The 25,558-nt window shown below is 35.6% G+C and overlaps 2 protein-coding genes across 4 annotated transcripts; both read left to right on the top strand.

Moving 5' to 3' along the window:
- The first annotated feature begins 1,248 nt into the window (after positions 1-1,248).
- On the top strand, positions 1,249-4,774 carry LOC104611292 (uncharacterized). The gene is made up of 3 exons (XM_010278275.3): positions 1,249-1,430; positions 1,763-1,800; positions 4,312-4,774. The coding sequence occupies exons 1-3, from the start codon at positions 1,358-1,360 to the stop codon at positions 4,423-4,425; spliced, it is 225 nt and encodes a 74-aa protein (XP_010276577.1). The 5' UTR covers positions 1,249-1,357; the 3' UTR covers positions 4,426-4,774.
- A 12,287-nt stretch (positions 4,775-17,061) lies between these two features.
- Positions 17,062-24,005, top strand: LOC104611290 (uncharacterized). Of its 3 annotated transcripts, none has more exons than XR_737608.3 (3): positions 17,062-17,767; positions 23,161-23,461; positions 23,683-24,005. XR_737608.3 is itself a non-coding variant. In XM_010278273.3 (3 exons), exon 2 carries the CDS (start codon positions 17,592-17,594, stop codon positions 17,736-17,738), a length of 147 nt encoding a protein of 48 aa, XP_010276575.1. In that variant the 5' UTR covers positions 17,068-17,286; positions 17,444-17,591; the 3' UTR covers positions 17,739-17,767; positions 23,683-24,005. The 3 variants fall into 3 exon arrangements, 1 of the variants encoding a protein (XP_010276575.1); XR_737607.3 differs by having other exon boundaries at positions 17,063-17,767; positions 23,111-23,461; XM_010278273.3 differs by lacking the exon at positions 23,161-23,461 and having other exon boundaries at positions 17,068-17,286; positions 17,444-17,767.
- Positions 24,006-25,558: the final 1,553 nt, after the last annotated feature.

The following is a 25,558-nucleotide window of genomic DNA, read 5'->3' as shown; positions in this document are numbered from 1 at the left end:
GGCACAAGGTGTGAGGAACAGATCCGGTCTCCTCTCCGAGTACCTATTGCGTTGCTTGGGAGTTGGGTCAGTCTAAATCAAAACTCCAAAGCAAGTTAGAAATGATGCCCAAATGCGTAAGAAATCATCCCACTAAACAGATCTTTGGTGATGACCATTGCTTTTAGTTGGAACCCATTCAATACTGGGATCTAATTCTTTGAACACAGGACACGTGGCAAGTTATGTCCCCAGGGCAAATCATTATTCAACACTAAAATACTCAAAGAATGCTCAACCCAAAAAAGGAAAGAAAAGCCCAAACTTTCTCTCTAAGTATCCATCCATATGCATTGCTTGGGACATGGTGGTGTTAAGCCGTGGGCGTTTATTGAGTAAACGCTGCTACAAAGGTATCATTTCAATATTTCCCTCAATATATGAATATGTACAAAGAGACTTACAAAAGCAAGCATTGATTTATATGCACGCCCATTGTTTGGGGAAGCTTCATTTTAGTGCTTCCCCCAACGGATAGGTGTTTATTCAATGTTTTACTGATGTGGTGCCTAATGGCACTAGTGACGCCTAAGTGTTAATAAACAGATTCATTATTGCTTTTCTCGATTTTATAAACAAATCAAGTACAAACGTTCAGTGAAAATTTATTAATCTACCCAAATCAAATGGTTCAAATAAAATCAGAATCCATGGCACCCAGTGACACTTAAGTGTCAATAAACATATTCATTATTACTTTTCTTGATTTTATAAACAAATCAAGGACAAACATTTACTGAAAATTCATTAATCTACCCAAATCAAATGGTTAATCCATGCTTTTAGTTGGGAGGTGAGACCCATTCAATGGTGGGATCCTATTCTTTAAACGTTAGGGCATGTGGCAAGCATTGGGCCGCAGGCCCATCTGGGGGTGCTGTATTATCTGTGCGCATTTTTCACAATAGAAGCAAACTCAGAACGAAGAGAGTCGGAGTGATTATTCACTGCATTTAGATTTTAGGGTTCTGGAAAAGCAGAAAAGCAAATTTACTCATTTGTGCTAAGAGAGTAAGAGTTGTATTTTTTTTTCTAAAAAGAATTAGAGCTCAGATTTACCGGCTTACCGCCAACTCAGATACAGGTAACTTTGCATGTAGTTAGCTCTATTGGTTCATGGTTCATTCTCCGTTGGATAATTGGATTCTAATTCAACGGCCTACAAAATCCACTGAAACAGAACAAACAGAGATTCAGAGAAGCAATTGAACTCCTACAGTCCTACTCACTACTCCGTTTTGTCTTCACTTTGAAGGGTTGGGTTGGGGTTGGACCAAGGCAGAGGAAAGAAAACAAAGCAGCAGCGGCACCAGGAGGTATGGCGAGCGATAGCTGCCTTCGTCGGGTCACCACGGGCGTTGTCGTCGGCGGTGCTGTTGGTGGCGCTGTCGGTAATTATCTTTCCCTCCTCCCTCCATAAACCCTAAAACTCTAATTCTCAGATTCACACTTCTGCTTTCCTGATCTGTTTTTGGTTGAGTCTGTTATTTGATTTGTTTTCCTGATCAGTTCAAAGCTCGAATTTGTAAACCTATCCGACCATTAAAAATCTATTTTTTAACGATAATATAGCTCTGTCAAATATTTCGAACTAAGAATCCTCCATATTGATTTCTTCTGAGAGTTCTGGGTGTTGTTTTGCCTCACGAGAGCTTCGACTGACAGTTGCAATTCTATTTGAATTGTATGTATTTAAGGATATTTTTTATGGGCTTCTGTGTAGGTGCTGTTTATGGGACTTATGAAGCAATTCGATACAAGGTAAACTCTTTGAATCCTTATTCTTCTGCATCAGATTAGTCAAAATTTGTGGTTCTATTTGTGTCATCTCCATATTTGTCTGCTACAATGCTTTTGCTTTTAGCTTTTATTTTATTTTTTGTGATAATACTTCACCGTGTTACTTCTGCTGCATATATAATGCACAGAACCGGACACAAGAAATAGATGTCAGGCAAAACCAGGTTCCCCGGTGGTTGAGGACACTATCAATTCAAGCATAACTCAGCTTTATTTAGCCTTAATCCCAACTATTTGGAGTTAGTTACCTGAATCTTGTCCTCCTTTAAAACAATTGGAACAACACAACCTTTTTATGCTGGTTGTCAACCTGACACAGTCCTTTTATCTGGGCTTAGAACCATCAGTGTAAGACATGCAGTGTTTCCTGGATGAGACTGGATTCATTCCTCACAAAACCGTCCTCACACCGTTTTCACAGCCCTTGCAGCTGTACATTGGGAATGTCTCCATGAATAAAAATATACAAATACAAAGATGTTCCCAATGCAAGGCTGGGAAAAGCTGTGAGGCCTGAATCTGAATTCTTCATGGATTCCCACATTGATGAAGTGTCCAGGCCAGACACATGTCGGATTCCGACACTCTAAGAATTCCTGAAGGAAGCTTTTATTTAACATTTCCTTTCTCTCCTAGTTTATTTGACATAAATAAACAGTTAATAATACAAGGTTGGTGTTGGGATCAGTGCTGTTTCCTCAGAAAATGGTGCCACATAAGAAATCCATTTTCTGAGATAATGCTTGCTGTTTGGTTAGCCGTTTTTTCCAGAAAACGTTTTGTCAGACCACACCTTGGAAATCGGGAAAGGTATTGTCTGAGAAAACGTCCTTTTTGGTGTTTTCCCGTTTTTCTACTTTTGCTAGCAATAGTGTGCTGATGTGGCATTGAAAAACACCTATGTGGCAGCTCCAGCAATGGTGCCAAATAGAAAACCTGAGAAAGCAGCATGCTTAATGCAGCACTGTTTTCTGAGAAAATGCCTCTCAGGAAACAGCATCGATCCCAAACACCACCAAGATGAATGCCATTTTTCCCATATAATGTTACTTAGTAACACAGACAACATTGTAAACATTTCTTTTAGGTTCATGGTACAAATTTTTTTGTAGATGTTTCTGTAAGCCCATGTTTTCTTTCTCATCATGCTAAGTAAGACTCTTTGACATGTGCTGGATTCCTACTCCTGTGTCCGTGTCCATGTAACACAGAAGGCAAGCTAAGTAGAGTTGCTGTATAACCAGGGATTTTCAAATATAATGTTGCAAAATACTTAGGAGGTATGGTAATGGTTTAGTAATTTAGAGACCGGAAAATATCTACAAGCATGGACAAAGTATATGAAGGTTTGTAGTTTTCCCTAGAAAGAAATCACAATAATGATTCTGTTTCATATCACCAATGGAGAATGGCATTCATCCATCCTGTAAGCTGTCACTCGTATGTTCCCCCTAAAAGAAACAAGAACCTTCAGTTGTCAATTTTTCAAGGGTCCATCTTAGATTTTAAGCATCTGGAGTAGGGATTCTGACATTCTGATCCTATGTTCCTAATACACATTGCAATTGATGTGATCTAACTCAATATTTCTTAGTTTAGCTGTGGATGTTCTTTGCCTTTCCTTGTCAATATTCATTCTCAAAATTGTAATCATAAATTGAATATATAAACAAGTCTTCCTTGACAAAACTAAATAGAAACAAAGAAATTACAAAGTAGAGAACTAATTTTTAATGAAATTGATTTGAATCATATAAATTGTAAGATTCATGAATCACATTGCAGGATTCAAACAAAAATCATAAAGTTTTTGCAGAAAAGGATTTAGACAGAAGGTGTCAGCTAGCAAGCTGGTAAAGTCTCTAGTTGGTTATATTGGAGCTGCAGATTCTACAAGATTAAATGGTTGAAAATAATCCAATCATTTCCATTTTCCTTGGCAATCTCCTAATGCTGGGGTCATAATACATGGGTAATTGGGAGTGGTTACATTTTTTCCCTGAAATGTTGGGATCTTCTTGCACCTTAAAGGCAGGTTTTCTTGTACTGTATACACAAGATTGAATGTTTCTGACTGAAAATCTGAAACCTATTGTGCTGATCATAAAGCTGATTTAGCTGTACAAAACCCCACCCCTGCTGTTCCCTGCCTTATGGATAAAAAGAGGGAGAAAAAGGTAATAATAGTAATAGCAATCATTTGTCAAAAGAAAAAAAAACAGTAATTCACCTACAAGTGCTAATACTTGTTTCCTTGAGTTATTTTCCCTGGATATTTCCATTGGTCACCTAAAGGGCCTTACTGCGTGCAACACTACACTTTTTTTTTGATGAACGATGCAACAATACACTTATCTATATGTATCCAACAAGCAAAGTCATTTCCCAAATTTGGGTTTCGTTTAACTGAAAAATTGTAGTGTACTCCAACATCTAACTGTCAATCTCAAGTTTATTATTGGAATGATGCAGGTCCCAGGGCTTTTGAAGATTAGGTATATTGGCCAAACCACACTAGGCAGTGCAGCCATTTTTGGTCTTTTCCTGGGAGCTGGAAGCTTGATACATTGCGGGAAGTCTTACTGAATTCCAATGTATCAAATTAGTAAAATGTTCTTTGGAGGAAATTATCAGTTAGAGAATTGGTGTTGCAGCTAGGCCTTCTAACCAAAAAATATATGGAGGCTAAGATGTGGAGTAGATCTTTTCTTCGTGGAAGGTTGTTTCTTTTCTTTTCTTTATTTTTCTTTTCGGGATCAGGAATACTTCATGGAAGTGAGCCTTATATAATGCAATTTTCTGCTTCCATGTTTTTGTTCATGGCTAGGCAGGCTGTGCTATATATCATTTTATCATTTGATGATTGCCCTTTGATTTTGTATCTGGATGGATTCTTATCTTAAGAGTACAAAATCATGGTTTTGGCCTCTTCTAACTATTGTTGCACGCAAGGAAAACAAATGATATCCTTAAAAACAGAACTACTTTTACCTAGTTTTCGGTTGCATATAAAATAGATGCGAAAAATGAACATTTTCAAAGTGAATACTAGTAGGAAAATGCCATTACTTATAATTTTCTGTAACTCGTTATCTGATAGAGGCTGGTCTTCTGGACATATATAACACCAATGCATTTCTCAACAATTCAGGTTAAGGAAACACTAAGGCTGCATAATCCCGGTTTAGGGTAAATTTGCATTCTGGTTCACTTTTTCCTGTGTTTGGCAACATTACATTTATGCATTGACAAATGACAGAAAACATATTTTCCAATGCATATTTACATTGATAATAAGATGTAAAAGTACATCAATAAAAAAGAAGTAAATTTGCATTCAAGTGGGATTTTTGATAAAAAAGGCCTATGCTTTATTGGAATTCGTGTTTGCATCCATTATAGCTAAAAGTCTGTTTGGTAAGAAGTTAGTGTAAAACTAACCCAACTTTGCAATTTATATGATTCATTTTTCTTTTTTTGATCAATAACAAGAAACTTTATTAAATATATGAAACTATGTGAAGCTTAGGTACAAAGGGGAGGTAAAAAGACTTAACTCCCTATCAAAGAGTACAAGGAAAAAATAAAAGATTAGCCCAAAAAATCGAATCCCTATTCACCCCTTGCTTTGCTAACTCATCAACAAAGGAATTAGCAGTCCTCTTCACCCAATTGTAATTTACCACCATATCCCTATTCAGCCATTTAAATTCACCCCTTGTTTTGCTAACTCATCAACAAAGGAATTAGCAGTCCTCTTCACCCAATTGTAATTAACCACCATATCCCTATTCAGCCATTTAAATTTATTCTTCTCATTGTTATAACTCCATAAGCTGCTACTCCCCCTTTTAGCCACCTAATCACCACCTCCGAGTCACCTTCAAGGACTAAACATCTAATGTTCATCTCCCTTGCTCTTCCGATGCCTTCCAGGGCTGCGAGGATCTTAGCCCTAAGAGAGTCTCCTTCCCCAATTGGGCCTAAAAACATAGCAATAATATCCCCCACCTCATTCTTGAATACTCTCCCAATCCCAGAAGGCCCTGGGTTCCTTAAACAGCTGCCATCAAAATTTAGTTTTATGAACCCAGAAGGAAGAGGGGACTACAAAGGACTACAGCTCCTCTTACAGAGGGCAGAGGAAGCTATTTCCTTCCAATTTCTCACCAAATCAGCCACAAAATAATATGAGAATAGTTTCATGGTTTTCAACCAATGTGCCACCCTTAACAGAATTAGATCTAATAAGTTTCCAATGGTCCTTTCCTTATCTGAAAATATTCGTGAGTTTCTTTCTTTCCATAGAGTCCAACACACTGTAGCCCTGATGCTTCTCCACATAGTCTTCCCTCTCTTCTTCGGCCATCTGAAAAAGGAGGGAGAGAACAAGCTTTGGACACTCCCAGGGGGTATCCAAATGCACCCAAAAAGGGAAAAGACCCATCCCAAACTGATTTAGCAATCGAACAGGTAACCATAAGGTGGTAACCAGTTTCCCCATCAGTTTTACAGAGAGTACATCTATTAGGAAGTAAACAAGAGTTGGGTCTCTTTTTCTGAAGTAGGTCATTTGTGTTAATTCTTTTCAGAAAAGTTTCCCAGCAAAAACTAGCAATCCGAGGAGGAATGAATCTACTCCAAATTTCTTTAACCGGGAAAGACAACCCAATGGAATCAGAAGACTGAATTAAAGTTTCAAAAAATGAGGCACAAGAGAAAACACCTGAAGAGGAGGAAACCCAAAATCTGGTGTCCTTACACTCAACATATTTGCATTCACACTTATTTGCATTGTTTCCAAACGCAACCTAAGGAAATTATGAATGTGACTCATTTTTCCATAGGATATCATTGTCCAAAATCATTTATTTTTTCTTTGTACAATGAAACTCTTTCACAATGTGTGATTTGGTGAGGAAATAGAAAACCTTTTACTTGTAAAATAATTGAGAATTTTCAACTGACAAAGTACTCGAATTTTGAAATTGGATCAGATCTGAAGACTTTGGAATGATTTTAATTTGTAAGTCATTATTTGAAGTGTTTTATTCAATGTGCTTGTGTACCACCTATGAGAATCTTCTGGGGCAGGATTCCACACTCGCAGTAGGCCAATCCAAAGCCAATGGCTGTCAAATATTTTATTTCTTTCGTCAATTCATAACCCATATAAAACATTTTAGTGTTAAAGGGTTAAATTATGATTTGCATTTTCCTGCCATAGTCTTGTTTGTTTGAATCTGTTTTTTTGGCAACATCCCTGTTTGTTCGAATCTATGAGATGAAATTTGAATGCGTGCGGTGGTGCATACACTTGCACTGAACTGAATATTACAGCACTTCCTCACATGCTACACTAACAAGCAAGCTACTTCCGAGAGGGCATCCATTACTAGCAAAGATGAGTAGTGAGAACTGTTTCAAATAACTTTTCTAACTCTTCATCAGAACCATATAGGTGTTTTAAGTAATTTCTTATTTGGTTGAACATCAAGTAAAAAATGGTTATAATTATTTTATCTTAATTTTTATAAAACTTTTGATGAAAACAATTTTTTTATGTTTTTTATTCTCAAAGGTGCTTTGTCTTATATGAGACACACACACACACACACACATATATATATATATAATATATATACACAAACATTCCAATTTTTTGTAATTTTTTATATTTCTACATCTATAAAAATTATTCTTATTTTCACATATATTATGGTTCATTAATATAAAGATATATCCAAATAAAATTCTTGCAAAGGTCAAGAGAATGAATAAAATTCTTATTATTCTTATTTATCATTAGTAAAATTCTTATTATTCTTATTTATTATGGTTTATTAATAAAATTAATAAGTTTTATCAGTTACCTTTGTTAGAATTTTATTTGAATTTTCGTTATCTTTGCAAGAATTAACTTCTATATGATAAATTCAATTTTAGCTCCTTCAGCCGTTGAAAACTTTACAATGAATTGCTATAAAAAATATCACTTACTCTTGTAGATATCGTGCCATCCAATGATGTGGGCTTTAAAGTAACGAAAATGAAAAATTAGCCCACCATATGGTGGGAATAAAGAAGAGAAAATCATTTGCTACCTTAATGATTAAGAACTGAGCCAATGAAAATTGGTTAAAAATGATTTTTAAAAAACCATTACTTATCTATTTGCAAGTTGTAAATCTCTTCATGGTAGTTAATGTGGCCCAACATTGGCTATTGAGAATATAACATGTACTTTCAGTTATTTTTTTTTTTAATTTAAATAAATGAAAGGATAAATTGCCAAAATCTCCTGTAAAATTTTTTACCATAGCTGACCCCCCCTAAAGTTTGGTAAATGCAATCACCTCCCATGAACTTTTTGACACAATTGCAAGTAGGCCCTCTCTTAGAATCTTCTAACAAAAAGAACAAAAATGTTTAAAATAACTATGTAGTTACTTTTGACCAAAATGTTTATTTTCTGAATTTTTTCTTCATATCAATCACTACCCCAATCCCTTCTAATCTCTTTTTTCAGAATTGATGTAGTTTTCAAATTTGCCCTTCATACCAATTGCTCAAAGGTAAAATTGCAACTTTAAACTCTCTTTTTTTTGTTGCTCATAACATTTATGTTGTTTTTTATGTATAAACCAGCCTCAATAATAATTATATGGGTATTTTGGACATTTTCATACCTCTTGTTAAAGGATTTTACAAAGGGGATCTACTTGCAACTATGTCAAGAAGTTTAGGGGGGTGATTGCAATTATCAAACTTCAAAGGAGGTTTGGGCAATAAAAACTTTATGGGAGGTTTCAACAATTACCATGGTTTGTTTTCTAAGTATCGAACAAAAGAGGGACTTTTGTATATTTTCCCTAACAAGCATTAAATGGGAATGCTAAATAACATTTTTGTCATTGAATTGTTTTACAATTATGAACAAAAAGAAAGGAGTTGTGTCTCTTTTTGTAATAAGCATTAAATGAGAAAACAAAATTACATACTTACAATTACTCCTTCTCTTATTAAAATGTTAAAAATGTGGCATTTTAATATTCGTATTTTTATAAATAGTATATATATATATATATTGATCAGTAATAATATGACACATATATATTGAAATAGAATAAACATAAATATTTGGGATTTTGTGAAGTAATCACCTGCTCTCCCAAATTCCAAAGATGTAAACATTGTAGGAAATAGAATAATTCATGTGAATTATTCAAGTCTGGCCATTAATGCACTATTGAAAATTCCAATCTAATTTATTACAATATTTAGATGTCTATTAAATTTGATCGAGTCCAATTTAATTCAATGTCATAGTACACAAAGTGACATATAATAGTACACAAAGTAATGATTATTAAAGTAAATGTCATTAGTGGACCAATGTAGTATCAAGGTGCTATCAATATGGGACCCAATGCATGTGGGAGGAGTAATAATCATTCTAGCCATGGAGGTCCATAAAGGCTTTCTTGTATGGCGACTGCTATATTATTTCACTGGAAATGTTCTTTCTTCGCAGTATGCTTCCACCAACAGCACAGATTTGAAAAGGTGTGAATGTGTGATAATGGAAGAGATCTAGTACAGCTTTTTCTTATATATTTTTTCCCCAAGAAAGGGCAGATCATTGTAATTATCCTTCTATGAAAAAAAAAAAAAAAACGCCATGTATCATCATCATTATTAGTGTTTATCTCGACCACAACTGATAGCCTATTGGTCAAGATGGTCATTTGTCACCCCTCCAACTGGAAGGCGCAAGATCAAGTAATTGGGAGATTAAAAAATATGAAGGAAAAGAATAATACAAGTGATTAAAGAAATTAGTTGAATTTCTTTCTTCTATGTTGTCCATTATAGCAGCATACAAGCCCATTTTTATTTGACATATAACCACCATTATAGAGTAATAATTGTAAGAAAAATATATGAAATTATCTTAATTAAATTGAAAAATTCCCTATTTTCTCCATTTGTACACAAATTTTGATAAAAGATGTGAAATTATGAAAACCAAAAAGTACATTTTAAGTGTAATTTGTATACATTCATTCCTTCAAAATATATTGCAGTTTCCAAATTGCTTAGATACATATTAGACTATACAATCATGTAAAAATATGATCCGATACGTTTCCTTATACCCTTATGAAGTTGTTCCCTTCTTTGTTGGACTGTACATGAGCAAAACTTAACAATGATTTAAGCACCCATAACTTAACAATGGATATGGTACTAAATATTAACAGAATGGTGAAACAGAATTCATGTAGCCCATCCATTCAATTGGGACAAGGCTTAGATGATGATGACCATTAATTAATTGGAAAAATAAAGAAAAGAAAATACCCAATTCAATTTGGCAATTCTTTGTACAAAATTCCAATAATTTTTTTTTTTTTTTTTTTTTGCATGGTCTTTCTCCTTTTTGCTCCATATGGTTTAACTTCCATTATTCTTCTTTTGCTTCATTACTTTATCATCAACTTGTAGTGGATGCATGTTAGAAGTTAGAATGATTGAATTAATTATAGGTTTCAAAGCTTCCATTTAATTTTCCCAAGGTGAAAACCCTAGTTGTTCCTCTTTTTTCCGATAAATTTTGTGTTGAAAACCCAATTTAAGACATGAACCGAATGAGCTAATTCAAAGGTTTAAGAGGATAAGGAACTCCAAGAAGAGAAGACTTCAAATAGATGCTGGATGCTAGTAATTAAGAGCATGACTTTATTCTTTTGGAGGGAAGAAATGTTTGTCTTTTCAGCTATAGAACAAATATTATAGTCCCCATCAATTACATAACCTAGCTTATGGGAACTTCCCTGATTAGTTAGGAGATTCAAAAAGTCTAAAACAATTAGTCACCATTAAAAGTCTTAAAACAATTCTTGATTGTGTATATATATATATATATATATATATATATATATATATATATATATATATATATATATATATATTCTTTTTTTGTTTCCAAAGCCACCAAAAACGTGTTCTTGGATTCTTGTTTTAAAGAACACACTTTCATCTTGTTATGTAATGTTCCATAGCTCACATAATATCTGTACTGAGATTTTTATATGGTTTTAAAACATGATTTTATTTGAAACAAAACCCATTTATTTTTTCTTTCAAAATAAAAGCATAATTCAAGAACATTTTTTTTCTTTTTCTTTTGGGGGGTTTTGCAAAGTGTCCTCTAAGTGATCATGCAATTGGAATATAAAACATATAAAGCAGAACATATGAACAATATTAGCAAATATAATAACTAAATAGCATTTAGTGTGATTCTTATTTTAAAGGCAAAACTTATGATGATAGTCAATTATTTGTTACCAAATAAGTTTCTAGGGTCAAAAAGAATATGGAAGTATATTCATCTCAAAGGAATGGGAATGTTCAACTGTAAAAAGAAAGCAAAGATTTAGCCCAGCTTTGGTTTTGAGAAAGATAGATGTTGTAGTAGTCTCAGGTTTTACAGAGGGAGGTTTTGGGGAGTGTCCTAGACTTTAAAGTATGACTCTAATAGCAAATATAATAACTAAATAGCATTTAGTGTGATTCTTATTTTAAAGGCAAAACTTATGATGATAGTCAGTTATTTGTTACCAAATAAGTTTCTAGGGTAAAAAAAATATGGAAGTATATTCATCTCAAAGAAATGGGAATGTTCAATTGTAAAAGGAAAGCAAAGATGTAGCCCAGCTTTGGTTTTGAGAAAGATAGATGTTGTAGTAGTCTCAGGTTTTAAAGAGAGAGGTTTTGGGGCGTGTCCTCAACTTTAAAGTATGACTCTAATAGCAAATATAATAACTAAATAGTATTTAGTGTGATTCTTATTTTAAAGGCAAAACTTATGATGATAGTCAGTTATTTGTTACCAAATAAGTTTCTAGGGTAAAAAAAATATGGAAGTATATTCATCTCAAAAGAATGGGAATGTTCAATTGTAAAAGGAAAGCAAAGACGTAGCCCATCTTTGGTTTTAAGAAAGATAGATGTTGTAATAGTCTCAGGTTTTACAGAGAGAGGTTTTGGGGAGTGTCCTCGATTTTAAAGTATGACTCTAATAGCAAATATAATAACTAAATAGCATTTAGTGTGATTCTTATTTTAAAGGCAAAACTTATGATGATAGTCAGTTATTTGTTACCAAATAAGTTTCTAGGGTCAAAAAAAAAATATGGAAGTATATTCATCTCAAAGGAATGGGAATGTTCAATTGTAAAAGGAAAGCAAAGATGTAGCCCAGCTTTGGTTTTGAGAAAGATAGATGTTGTAGTAGTCTCAGGTTTTACAGAGGGAGGTTTTGGGGAGTGTCCTCGACTTTAAAGTATGACTCTATGATGTCTTGCATTCAACAGGAAGAGTTTGCTGGAGTTGTCCCTATACAACTCCCTTTATGGAAATTAAGGCCTTTTGTTGGAACTGTCAAGGGTTGGGCTCCCCCTTGACAGTTCGTGTAGCTAAAGAGGCCTTAAGAAAATTAAAAGCAGATGTGGTATTCTTTAGTGAGACAAAAAGCATCCTAATTAACTATAAGAGGAAATTTAGGGAGTTTTGGAATTGGAACTGCTAGGGGGTAAATGCAGTAGGTTTATCAAGAGGTTTAGCCTTGTTCTGGGAGAAAGACTTGAATCTTAAAGTGTTGACAATAGACAAAAACTTAATCCATACAAAAATAGAGACTGCAAACAGGGATAATTGCTGGTGGTGTACCTTTGTTTACGGGGAACTTGAGATGAATATAAGAAAACTCTTTGTGGAGAAGCTAAATCAGCTAGCCACTTTTTCTGTTGGGGCTTGGTGTTGTGTTGGAGGTTTTAATATGACTTTTAACTTGAAGGATAAAGTGGGGGACAAAGAGGTAAAAACTGGGCACATAAGGAAAAATAGGGGATTTCTGAGGGGGTGGGAGGTTGAAAGCGATTCCTAGCTCTAAACCTAAATATACTTGGACCAACAAAAGAGACCATCTAAATCATATTAGGGTTAAATTAGATAGAGGTCTAGGTAATTTAGAGTGGAAAACTATGTTCCTTGATGCAAATGTTTCAATCATCCCCTCTCATGGGTCAGACCACTTGCCTACTTGTCTTGACACAAACCCTATAACTTTCAAACTAAGGAAGCCCTTCAGGTTCAAAGAAATGTGGCTCTCACACACCATTTATGCTGACTTAATAAAGAAATCTTGGAATGAGCATTCTAATTCATCTTCGTTATCCATTTCAGAAAAGTTTGAAAGGCTAAAAAGAGCTTTAAAAAAATGGAACGGAGAGGACTTCGGTAAAGTCCAAGAGTGGATTGAGAGGCTAAAACTTGAGCTAGAAACATAAATGAAAAAAGAAGGGCCAAGCTATAACTAGAAAAAAGTGGAAGAGATTGAGGTGGAGTTAGATAGCTAGTTTAAGAGAGAAGAAATTATGTGGGTTCAGAAATCTAGGGTAAATTGGTTAAGATATGGGGACATAAATACAATTTTTTTTTCATAACTCTACCATTAGAAGAAGAGAAAAAAATAAGATTCTGAAATAAAAAAAATGGGAATGGAGAATAAATGGAAGGGCAAGAAAAAATTAAAGGCATTCTGGTTAATCATTTTAATAATATCTTTTCCACCTCTTCCCCCTACGATATTCCCTTGGCCTTGAAAGGAATTGAGAGTTAAATAACCAAGGAGAATAATGAAGAGCTGCAAAGACAGGTTACGGAGGAGGAGATAAAGGATGCTCTTTTTCAAATGGCACTCAGAAAAGCTCTAGGCCTTGATGGCTTCCCCAATTTGTTTTTTAGAAATTCGGGGATGCCACTAAAGAGGATGTGGTGAGAGAAGTGTCTTTATTTTTTAATGAAGGGAGCCTTAACAGGACTTTGAATTATACTTTTATTGCTCTAATTCCAAAGGTAAAGAACCTTGAAGAAGCTTCCCAGTTTAGGCCAAATAGCCTGTGTAACACAGCTTATAAAATAATAGAAGAAATCTTGGCTAATCGTCTGAAACCAATTTTGGAAAAGTTAATTTCAAAAAACCAGAGTGCCTTCCTCCCAGATAGAGCCATCTTCGACAATATTTTGATAGCCCATGAGTTATTGCACTTCATGTCTAACACCAAAGCAGAAAGTGGTTACATGACAATCAAATTAGACATGAGCAAAGCTTATGATAGGGTGGAATGAAATTTTTTGAAAGTAACCCTAGAAAAGCTGGGTTGTGGGGGATAAATGGGTCTCTTAGGTCATGACTTGTGTATCAACGGTCTCTTATCAAATTTTGGTGAATGGCTCCCTCTCCAGAAAAATCATCCCTCAGAGGGGTCTGAGGCAAGGTGACCCCCTTTCACCCTACCTCTTTCTATTGTGTTCTAATGTCTTTTCAGCTATCTTGAATAAAAAAGTGGCTAAGAAATAAATTTCAAGAATTAAAATTTGTAGAGGATCTACACCTGTTTCTCATCTTTTTTTTTTTTTTTTGTAGATGACAACTATTTGTTCTCTAAACCTGACCTTAGAGAGGTAGGTTTAATGCTGGAAGCCATCTCGCTGTATAAAAGAGCTTCAGGTCAATAGGTGAACTACCAAAAATCTGAGGTGTTTTTTAGTAAGAACCTGGACCCAAAATTTAAAAAAAAAAATCTGCTCTTTGTAATTGCTTGCATGTTAAAAAAGTGGAAAACCCCTCCATTTACCTTGGTGCTCACCTTTATTTTGGAAGGAAGAAATCTCAAGCTTTCAATCGTTTAGCTGAGAGGGTTTCTAATAGAGCTAAGAATTGTAGGGGTTCTCTATTATCACAAACAGGTAAGGAGGTGCTTATCAAATTTGTCCTTATAGCAACTCCAGCTTACTGCATGTCTTGTTTTTTAATCCCTAAGGAAGTTTGCAACTCCATGACTAAAAGTAAAAAAGCCTTTTGGTGAGGATATAGTGAGGATAGGAAAAAAGTAAGGTGGGTTAGTTGGGACCAAATAAGTAAAAATAAATCCAATGGAGGCTTGGGTTTTATAGACCCTCATGCTTTCAACTTGGCCTTGCTAGCTAAGTTGTCTTGGAGGCTATGCTCTAACTCATCCAGTCTATGGGCTAGGCTCCTAAAAGCAAAGTACTACCTGAATTCTCACTTTCTCCAAGCTACCATGAAAACAAACCTTCTTGGGGTTGGAGAAGTATCCTGGCTAGAAGAGCAGTTATTGAAAGAGGTATCTATTGGAAGATTGGTAGGGGAATTGATGTGAATCTATGGGATGATCCATGGATTCCGGGGATCCAAGGCTGCAAGTAAATGGGGCCTAGAATTGAGTACTCTCAAAGCTTGAGGATGGTTGACTTAATCGACCAAAATAACAAATATTGGGATGTTTCCATAATCAATTCCTTGTTTATGCAACCTATAGCTTAGAAGATTTTGGACTTAGATCTCTTGGCTAACCCTTAAACTGGTAAATTAGTTTGTATAGGAAGTAAAAATAGCAAATTCTCGGTTAGGCCAACTTATTTTTTAGCGAAATGCATCCAAGAAAATGATCCACCAAGTGTGAATGCCCATAATGATGAAAGAAGAATGTGGAACTTGATCTGGGGCCTGCCTTTAGAACCTAAACTAAAGCATTTTCTTTGAAGCTGTTGCATTGGTGGTGTAGCAATTAAAAATAATCTTTTTATAGGGGTTTGGCTGATGATGACGATTGTGAAAGATGTGAAAAGGAGCTTGAAACCTTACTGCATGCATTAGTACTTTGTGAAAAAGCAAGATGCATTTGGATTGGCTCTGGGTTAGGTATAAACCCGGAATTTGCAAGAGGCTTCTCTTCCTTTAAGGATTGGTTTAGAAGCATTTTATCCTTTCTTGGGGGTGGAAACTTAGGTTAGTAAGTTGTTTGTGGGAAATTTGGAAAGATAGAAATAAGTTTTACTTTGAGAAAGAGGATGTAAACCCTTTTATTGTGATTTTTAACATTCGCAGGTCAATAATGGAGAGATCTCTTCATTGGCAGAAAAAATTAAAGATTCTTCCAACTCTAAGAAGATGGATAATGTTTTTTCTTTCTTTTCTTTTCTTTTCTTTTCTTTTCTTTTTTTTTTTTTTGTGGAAACCCCTGACCTTGGAAGCATGAAGTTGAATCGTGATGCAGATTTTGTGAACTCCAATAAAGTTTGTGAGATCATTGGGGTGTGTGCTTGGGTGCCAGCTACGATACTTTGAAAGTAGTGTCACCACTTATGGGAAGCTGTCTAGTTTGCTGATAAGATGGAAATTTCAAATGTTGTTTTTGAATCAGACAATTTCAGCTTGATAAAAGTTTTTGATGAGTGGCGTGCCGACCCTTCTTTAGATCTTTTTTTTTTTTGCTTTTATGATATTAAAGCCTTGGCTGAGAAGAGAAGCTATAGGTTTGCCTGGTGCTCAAGGAAGAAGAATGGTGCTGCCCACGCTGCAGCAAAGTTAGGATTAACTTATGCTTTTAATTCTTGTAATGCTGTAAACTCTCGTATTCCCTTCATATAAAAAATTGCCTTGGAGAAATCAATATTTAACTAACTATTTTATTTTAATGTTTGTATAAGGTAATAGAGTATTACTAAATTAAAGTGAAAACTCTCAATTAGTACCTTGTATTTTGGGCCTAGTGTCACTTTGGCCCCCAAACTTTAAAATGCGATAATTCAATACCCAAACTTTCAAATTGTGACAATATAGTACTTGTTGTTAAGTAGTTATTAACTAGCCGCTAAGTGGCATTTGAAAAAGATGCAAATGCCCTTCGAGTGTCATCTAATTTTCTTTATCAACCATCTAAATATTAACAAAAATCTAACAATCTCAAATCCTTGTCTCTTCTATTCAATAAAGTTAGGATCACCAGAATGCTCACTCAAATATGACCCCAACTTTTTTGAATAAAAGAGGCAAGGATTTAAGACTGTTAATTTTTTGTCAATGTTTTCAAATACTAAATTGTCACATTTTAAAGTTCAGGGTCCAAAGTGACATTAGGCCCAAAATACAGATATTAATTGAGAATTTTCCCTAAAGTAAAGACCCCTTTTCCAACTAAATTTTCAATCTAGACATATATAATTACTACCTACTAACCTTTGCAATAATTTCAAATCCGTAAAAAGCGTGGAATTGAAAACCTGTGGAATTGGTCCTTCAATTGAATCTTCTAGATTTTATCTTTAGGGTTAGACTGGCCTATTTGCCAACTCTCCTGTTAAAGTGTCAAGCATATGGAGGTGGGATCAGAATTCAGAATTACCAGAAGAGGAACAAAAGTCAACTGTACCTTTTGAAAGCCGCCGTTACTTGAAGCATCGAAGTTCGTGCCGACAATTCCTGTTCTTTTGTGTTTCGTTGACACCTGGAATTAACGACCCATCCAAGAGCTGAAAGTGTCAGCAAAGGAATTCTGTACAATAGTTAAGAAAGTGAGAGATACAAGAGCTATTATTCTTTCTTTTTAGCCAAAATCCACTGCTCCAAGCCTCCAACCTCCAAATTCTAGTTCGACCTCAATCATTCTTCTTACGAAATATATGTTTTTTTCGTTTTGACCCTTTGTTTTTTTTTTTTTAATGCATGCAGTTCGATACCCACTACCCTCCTCAGTTCTTGATCTGATTAATTTTATATTTGTTGCTGCTCGAATGGGCTTTCATTGTGTAGAGGGAAATTGGGGTTTGATGCTTTTTTCAATCTGAGGGAGAACTGTTGCAGATTTGGGGGAAGAACCATGGCAATGCCGTGGAGCATGTCTCTCTGGTTGGCCAAGATGGTGTGGGTGGCTTTGTGTAGCTGGGTCTCCTCGTGCTTGATGGTCGCTGATGAGATTGCGAGTGCTCTCAGAAGCGGTGATGTCAGCCCTTTCAATGTTGGGTGATGAACCTGTGTTTTCATTAATTTGTTCAGGTTTGTCAGTGACTGGATACCCTTTTGGTTTTGACCGAAGTTGCTTCCTGTTTGCTTTCCTAGTACAGTTTGTTTATTGAATTGTTTCTTTTAATTTGTTTGATGACCAATTTGGTAGAATTTTTTTGGTCATGTTCTATGTTGTCTTCTTCCATCATTCCTTCTGTATTCTGCTTGATTCTTCTTTTATTCTTCGACTAATTTGATTGAGTTCAACTTTACAGAGTAATGCCAATTATTTTGCTATAGGGGATTCTTTTGATTAGCTCTTACTTTTCCTAGTCTTTGAATTGCCCTACTTTAGGAGGGAAAAGACACTTGCTTTGCCAACCTGAAGAAGTGTTTCGTATTTCTTGGTATATATTTTTCTGAAGCAATGCCTGTTTGTGTTTGGTGCTTCCTATTACCTGCTATATTTTGTGTGGATGATAAGGGTGGATGTGCAGTTCAAACTTGAGGGTCTTTCCTAAGGAGATTTTCTTTCTTATTTGAGCAGTTACAGGAAGAAATAGGGAATTTGCTTTGGTTTCTAACATTCTGTGGACAATATGGTTTTGTCTACATAGAAGACTGATGGATGTGGCATTGTGGCAATAATTTGTGACTCGGTAGAAGGGTTAGTTAAGTGATATGTCATTAGGTCGTCATTATATTTGTAAACTTTGGTAGTTTTCACCCCTTTTATCGGGTATGATTTGAATTCAGGTAACTCCATAAAGTTTTGGGAACAAACTTGGGTGGGGATTGCTCCCTTAAAAGACCAGTTTCCTTCATTGTATGCTCTATCTGATTTTAAAAATGAGCCAGTATATTCTTTCATCACCCCTTCCTCTTCTATTTTTGGGCTGGGGTGGAACCTGGGTCTGAGAAGGGCGGTGAGGGACTCAGACCTTGAGAGTATTTCGAGTCTCCTTGAACTTCTTGATAATGTCTTCTTAGACCCCACTAAGGAGAACTCTAGAATTTGGACCCCTACCCCCAGTGGCTCTTTTTCTTGTGCTTCCTTCCTTAAAGTCTTAAGCCAATCCACCAGTCCTGTTACCCCCCCTTTCCCTGTTAATGAGGTTTGGTGCAGACCAACTCCTCCCAGGGTTGGTAGTTTTTGTTGGGAAGCCTTTCTGGAAAGAATAAACACTGGTGATCTGCTCCAAAAGAAGAGACACAATACTTGCTTGTCACCTCATTGGTGTGTTCTTTGCAAAGCGGAGGGGGAGACTAGTTTCCACTTACTGGTGTCTTGCCAATTTGCAAAGTCTATTTGGGAGTGGGCCTTCTCTTTTTGGGTGTAGCTGGGACCCTCCATCAGACATGCAGTGTCTTTTCTCCCCTTCTTTTTTCAGGTGGCGTATGAAAAGGGGAAGGACTATGTGGAGGGGATTGAGGTCTGCAGTATGTTGGTCATTATGGGAAGAAAGAAATTCCAGGATCTTCTCAGAAGTGGAGAGAAGGGCTGAAGAACTGAGGGCTATAATCCATATTAGGGTTGTCCAATGGCTGAAATCCTTAGAGCTATTTACAGATTACACAGTGGATGACATGTTGAGGAAGTGGGATGAGATTGCAAACTGTACACAGACCAGATCAGTAATGAGTGTGCCTTGGACCCCACCACCTGCTGGATTCATAAAATTAAACTTTGATGGGAGTAATAGGGGGAATCCCAGATAGTCAGGGATTGGGTGTGTCTTTAGGGATGAGAATGAGGTCATTTTTGCCTTGTTCTTAGGCCCAACTGGAGTGGGTGACTCTCTTAGAGTTGAGATCTCTGTAGTTATGGAAGGAATCCAGAAAGCTAAGGAGATGAATATCAGAAAGCTTATAATTGAAGGGGACTCAGAGGTGGTGATAGGGTGGCTGAATAAAGATAACAATGGCTTATGGAATTACAACAATGAGAGGAGAAAATTTAAGTGGTTGGTGCGGGAGATGGAAGTGAAGATGAATTGGGTTAAAAGATCAACTAATTCTTTAGCTGATGGATTAGCTAAACAAGGGGTAGAAAGGGACTCAATGTTTTGGGCTAAATTGTAACTTTATTGTTTCTTCCTTTCCTTTTCTTTTCTTTTGAAGGCTTAAGTTGTATTTGGAAGATAAGAGTGTTTGTCTTCCTCTTTGTAATTATTTTAATGATGAGTTAATGAATTTGTTATTGATCAAAAAAAGAAAATATATTTGTAAACTTTGGTTGCATCTTCTGAATTTGCTTTCTTTTCCAATTCTTTGATAACTTGATATTTCTTATGTTTCTGGTGAAAATGACAAACTTTAAATCACATTAGATTGGTGGATTGTATTGCTTTTAAGGAGTAATTTATTGTTTCACCCCCACCCCTTACTTTTCTTCTTCCTCTCTCATTTTTTGGATTCAGTTTTATGAATCAGTTTTTACCTTTCTCTAGGTCTAAGCTATAATTGGTTTCCGATTTTTCCGTACAATGAAAGGAAGGAAAGGAATCTTGCATTCTTTTGTTAGCATTTTTTATCTTCTTTTGAATTGAACTTTTTGTGTAATATATTTGTAATATTCAATATTAATAATAAAAGGAAAAGGTTTCCTAGATGGATGTTCTAGCCTTCTAGGTATGTTGTTTTTATTATTTCTTTCATCCAGGTGGTGATATGGACAATCAAGGCCAACTCTATACCACCTGCAATCTTCCCCTGCTAATGCTAGATACTGAGATTTCAAAATGTTAATTAAACTGTGCCCTAGAGGGCTTTCTTTTGCATACTTGTTAGGTTAGCCACTTGTGTGGACAAGTAACCTACTAAATCCATTTGCCACTACTAATTCTTAAACCTTAAAGTAAAGATGAGCCATTTTCAGTCCAAGACAATATGATTTTCCTTATCCTGTTGAAAGAAATGTCACATAACATTATCAATTGTGTTTGTTGAAAATTGCTTGTTTTTCCTTGATATTTGGTCATGTTGTAGTTGTTATTTTCTGTTTTATGTGAAACTTCTACCTTGTAACGTTGTCTTAACTTCAAATCCTTGTTTTCTTATTTTGGCATGTCTATTTTTAAATCATTGTTGGGAACACCACATAAATAATACATTAAACTATTATCACATAGTCAATGCTACAAATGTCTGATCTAAATAAGAAGATGATTTTCAATTCTTTGTGTAGAAAGCTTACTGAGAGTGGGCCTCAAGGCTTTTTTTTTTTTTTTTTTCAAAATATCAGTTAAAGTTCTGTCCCATAATAGGGATGAGCAAACACCTCCCTTTGTATATCATAAGGTAAACGTTTTTCTATTTTCCTTTTATTCCTTTCAAAATGGAAAGATGCATAAAATTTTTACCTTGGAGGTGATTTATGTACCACTCCAATGCTTCACCGAGGCTGATAAGTATAACTATTCATGTTAGCTGTTAATACAACCAAGGATTTTTTGTAATGTAGCCAAATACATTTACAAGGGTTAAAATCTGCTCCCTGACTATCTATCTCTCTATTTCTCTATCACTCTCTGGGGAAACATATACAAGCCTGGTATAGGTTTCCCTACTTTTTCTTTCAAACAAGCACAACATAAAAGATCCATGGCAGAAGATTTTGGTCTTTAGTTTAGATGGATCTATACCCACTAATTTTGTGCAATAATGCCTTGATATATGGGAAGCTTAGTAGATATGAGTGTTTATTACAGTGCTTTGAGTCCAAGGAATGTCACTGAACAGAGTGGAATGGTGGAACAACATTCGTGTAGCCAACTCATATAGTTGGAACAAGGCTGATGATGCTGATGATTCCTATTGATCTGTGATATTGAGGTTTTGTCTATTAATGATATGGTTAATGTGACTAAGTAATGCAAGGATTATGCTTTTTTTTCCATGACAAGGATTATGCTTTTTAGAATTTAGATAATTGATACTTAATGTTTAATCCATGCATATCTTCATTTGTTTCTATATAATAGGACTGCACTGAAGAGGAGTAAAAATTCATAGCTCAGTTCAGTGTTAAAAAATGTAATTTAAGTGAAAAATCTCTATTTGATCAACACGAAGATGGATGCAAACAATGGTTAAAATGGTAGGCTTGGATGAGGCATGCATTCATTGAAGTTTTTACTTGGCTATAGTGACAATCCAAAATGGGGTTGTTTGAAATGAGTAGAATTTCATTCTTCTGAAGTTTGAGTTTCCCTTCAATAGATTGATGGAGCATATGGGACCTTGTATAAAATGATATTCACCGGGCTAACAAGTGTCTGCAATTGACAACTCTTACCTAACAGATTGGTATATGTCACAGAGATTAAGGTAACATTTTTTTAGTTTTGAAACCATAGTCTCCAAACTGACCAAGACACTTCTATGTCAAGGCACTGACAGGCCAAATGGAGAGAACTGATGTTTAAGTCAAAAGTTATTGTCAACTATGGGGCTTCCAAATGTGTCTTTATCGTTTCCCTCATTTGAGTACTTCTGGTTGAATTCATGAATTCGTTAATGGCAAAAAAAAGGTTAATGATATATGGTGAGTACAGGGAAACCATATGTATTTATTTAGGACCCACTATCCATGCAGTAAGTCTTGAAGCATTAAAGCTGGGTTTTTATTTGACATGGGAGACTAAATTAGATTTGATTTCTAATTAAACAACCCACTTTGTCTAAAAAAATGGGACCCACACCATTGTAACTTTTTGAAAGCCTTTGTGCTGGGTTTTTTGTGAGCTAGGAAACTAAGATTTGATTTATCATTAAAGGATATAAGATGACACATGGAGCCCTTGCCATGTTTTTGAAGGAGAAATTCTCCTGGCCTTTGCATGGTCCATAGGATGAAGTGATCCTGTTATCTCTCCAAGTTTACACGAGAAGGTTGAAATATCTGCATGACCTTTGTGGTATTTTTTTTTTTTTTTGATGAATACCTTTGTGGTATGTTATTAGCATAAAAAATGGTGACTATTGTGATCACACATTTTTAGGTTTGCCCATGAAGAACTCAACACCTATCCTTGTTGAGAAGTATTATTAGAGTGTGCACCATCATTCCCCAAATACCTTGTTAAATAGTTTGAATAGAAATTTAAGTAGTTGAGTTTGTCTAAGATCATTATGTAAGAGTCTTGAAAGGCTATTGCTACTTTTTCTACTTGTAATGAGGTTTAGTTATTAAAAACTTGTACATATTGAAAGGCCCAGTTGTATGATGGCACTGGGGCTTCCAATTAAAAGCCCCAGTTCTACGCTACTTAGTAAGGTTTAGTTATTAAAAATTGTACATACTTGTGCTACTTTGTGGATGTGGTGTCATTTTGATTTATGTAGATCAACAACATGCTTCTCAAACATTTGTTCTTCTTGTTAATTATTAAGGCAAAGCAATTGTATATTGAAAGCCCCAGTTCTATGATGGCAATTTTCAGCATCACCACAGAATATAAAGACCGTCGTTGTATTACATGATTGGTTGGATGGACCACTGGAAAGCTCAACTAGAGAATTTTCTAGTGCTATAACAAAGCATTAATTCATTCAAAATCAAATCTTAGTGCTGCATGCCTCCTATAGCCATGATTTTGCATCTGGTTTCATAGGAAACCAGGTCGGCAAGATGGATGGTTCTATCTTCAGCCTTGTTGGTAGAATAAGCAATGGAAGGTTCATCATCATCCTTGTGCATACTACCTCTTCCAGCAACATGCAACCGATTGAGCTTCATTTCAGGTTAAGCTTTAAAAGAAAATCATTCAGATCTCACTGATTTGATTGCCCATCATTATTTTCATAGTAAATTCTTTTGAACCTTGAGAAATGCTTAGATGTAGACTAACTCACTAAGTTCGTTATCTCAACGCATATTGTTATTCTAGCTTATATTCTGTTTACTCAGTTGCATGACAGGATCCAGTTGGACCTCATGCAATCACGTCTTTTTCTATCTGCAGGGACTGGAGTAAAATGGCAAATCCATCTTTGAATGTGCTGCTGGCCCCCTAAAGTGGTAGAAGTGTGAATTCTTGTGAATGAAATTGTTTCTCTCTTTCCTTCAAGTTAGCTACTAATCTATTGTGCAGGTTGAATGCACTGAAACAGTAAGAATATTTTGAACAGTGTGTAATATTTTTTTTACACCCACCATGATTACATGATATACATACAAAAGGAATGTAGTTGCCCCCTTCAATTCGTGCAAAACCGTGTTGTAATTAGCAGCATCTTTTTTTGTACAGATACCATTACCTTAATTAATTGTCTCGGTTTTATGATATGCTGGTGAACTAGAACTGACATTACCTTACAGTACAAAGCTGTCTATCCATCAGGTTCTGAAACTCATTTGAGGCTCAGCCAACCCCAAAAGATGCAAGTGTCTTTGTAAAATTGTAATTTGTCAAACGCAGACATGGAATACATACTAAACCATCTACACATAGCAATGCTGATTACCAAGTTGGGTCCGAGACGGCAATGACATTTTATAGTTCATAGTTAAGTGTAATTTTGGTAACCCCGGTTGAGGAATTTTATAGTTCATAGTTCACAGTGTAATTTCCTTTCCCCGTTTATGTCAATCGGATTGTTAAGATTTGCTAAATCAATAGCGTGAGATATTATTCTATCATTTATCCGAAGTTTGTACTTTTAGAGGCTATTGGAAAATCTTTAGATTAAATGCAGGATGTAATTAGCTTCTGGGTACCCCAGGCCCAGGTAGCTGGTATTATGTTGAGTTGGGAATACAAGACCTATAACTTGGCATGAACCACCGTATAACTTGACGTGCTCACTGTGAAGTATGAAGTATGAACCACCGTTCAAGGAGTTCCACAGTTCCACCATGGAGAATATCAGATTAACTGGGACAAATTTCAGTAACTATGCCTTTATGGCAAACATTTGGCTTGATCCTGCACCCGATGCCTCCATCGGCAAATATATGGTTGGTAGATAAAGGTTATTCAACCATTTGAACAGAAAGGAAACCAGATCAGGTGCTTATCACTTTGATTCTTGGTGCGTATCCAACATGTGAGGGCCCCATACTCGAGACATTCTTCCACTTGCTGTCCTACGAAACCCTTCTTACAAGAAAGATATGGTCCAGCATCAACCATTGTATTGGCACCTTTTATTCAAATTTGATGGGGATAGGCCTGAAAAGGATTGCCTACATTCTCCTTCAAAGGCAAAGTCACCAAAATTGATTGCCACCGACTGACCGGAGTACCTTAGATAAACTCAGCTTTAATCCTATCTACTTGAAGTCGATTGGCAGTTGGCACCATAACACTCTCCACGCTCCACCGTCTAACTAAAATGAAACTCCAATGGCCTAACTCAACATCCCATGCCTTTTCTGTTGAGCTTTACCACATTTTTTTTGACAACTTTTAAGCCTTAACCACATTGAAAACATACTTTAATGAAAAAGCAAGGTTCAAAGTATCAATAAATCACGATACCACGGAAAAGGCATATCAATTTTGAACCCCACTTTTTTCCCGAAACCTGTTCTTCTGTTCATGGGGTTCGTCTAAGGCATGCTTACCCCTTAAAATGGATTTTCAGTTGACCCCAACAGCCTTAAAAATCAGGTACGAGTGACGTGCCAATATAATTCAATTCGCAAAAAAAGGTGTATCTATCGTGTTGAAATTTTAAACCGTGAAGAAAGATCATTTTCTTTCTTTTTAGGATCAGTTTGGAAGGAGTAGAAATACAAATACGTACAGTATAAATACATACAAAATACAAGGTTTTACACACTACATATTTGTATTTATACTCCTTCCAAATTGAGCCTTAAGTCGAGGTGGGATG

Source organism: Nelumbo nucifera, chromosome 7 (genome assembly GCF_055504915.1).
Source record: "Nelumbo nucifera cultivar China Antique chromosome 7, China Antique-T2T, whole genome shotgun sequence".
In the NCBI taxonomy this organism is placed as follows: domain Eukaryota; kingdom Viridiplantae; phylum Streptophyta; class Magnoliopsida; order Proteales; family Nelumbonaceae; genus Nelumbo; species Nelumbo nucifera.
Note: the sequence above shows the minus strand (reverse complement) of the source record. Positions and strands in the feature narration are given on the sequence as shown.

What these genes read in the sequence shown, in the direction of transcription:
- LOC104611292 (XM_010278275.3), top strand. Translation starts at nt 1,358, where the DNA reads ATGGCGAGCGATAGCTGCCTTCGTCGGGTCACCACGGGCGTTGTCGTC. An exon ending in TGCTGTTGGTGGCGCTGTCG is followed by an intron (nt 1,431 to 1,762) that starts GTAATTATCTTT and finishes GCTTCTGTGTAG; the next exon opens with GTGCTGTTTATGGGACTTAT. An exon ending in ATGAAGCAATTCGATACAAG is followed by an intron (nt 1,801 to 4,311) that starts GTAAACTCTTTG and finishes GGAATGATGCAG; the next exon opens with GTCCCAGGGCTTTTGAAGAT.
- LOC104611290 (XM_010278273.3), top strand. Translation starts at nt 17,592, where the DNA reads ATGGCAATGCCGTGGAGCATGTCTCTCTGGTTGGCCAAGATGGTGTGG.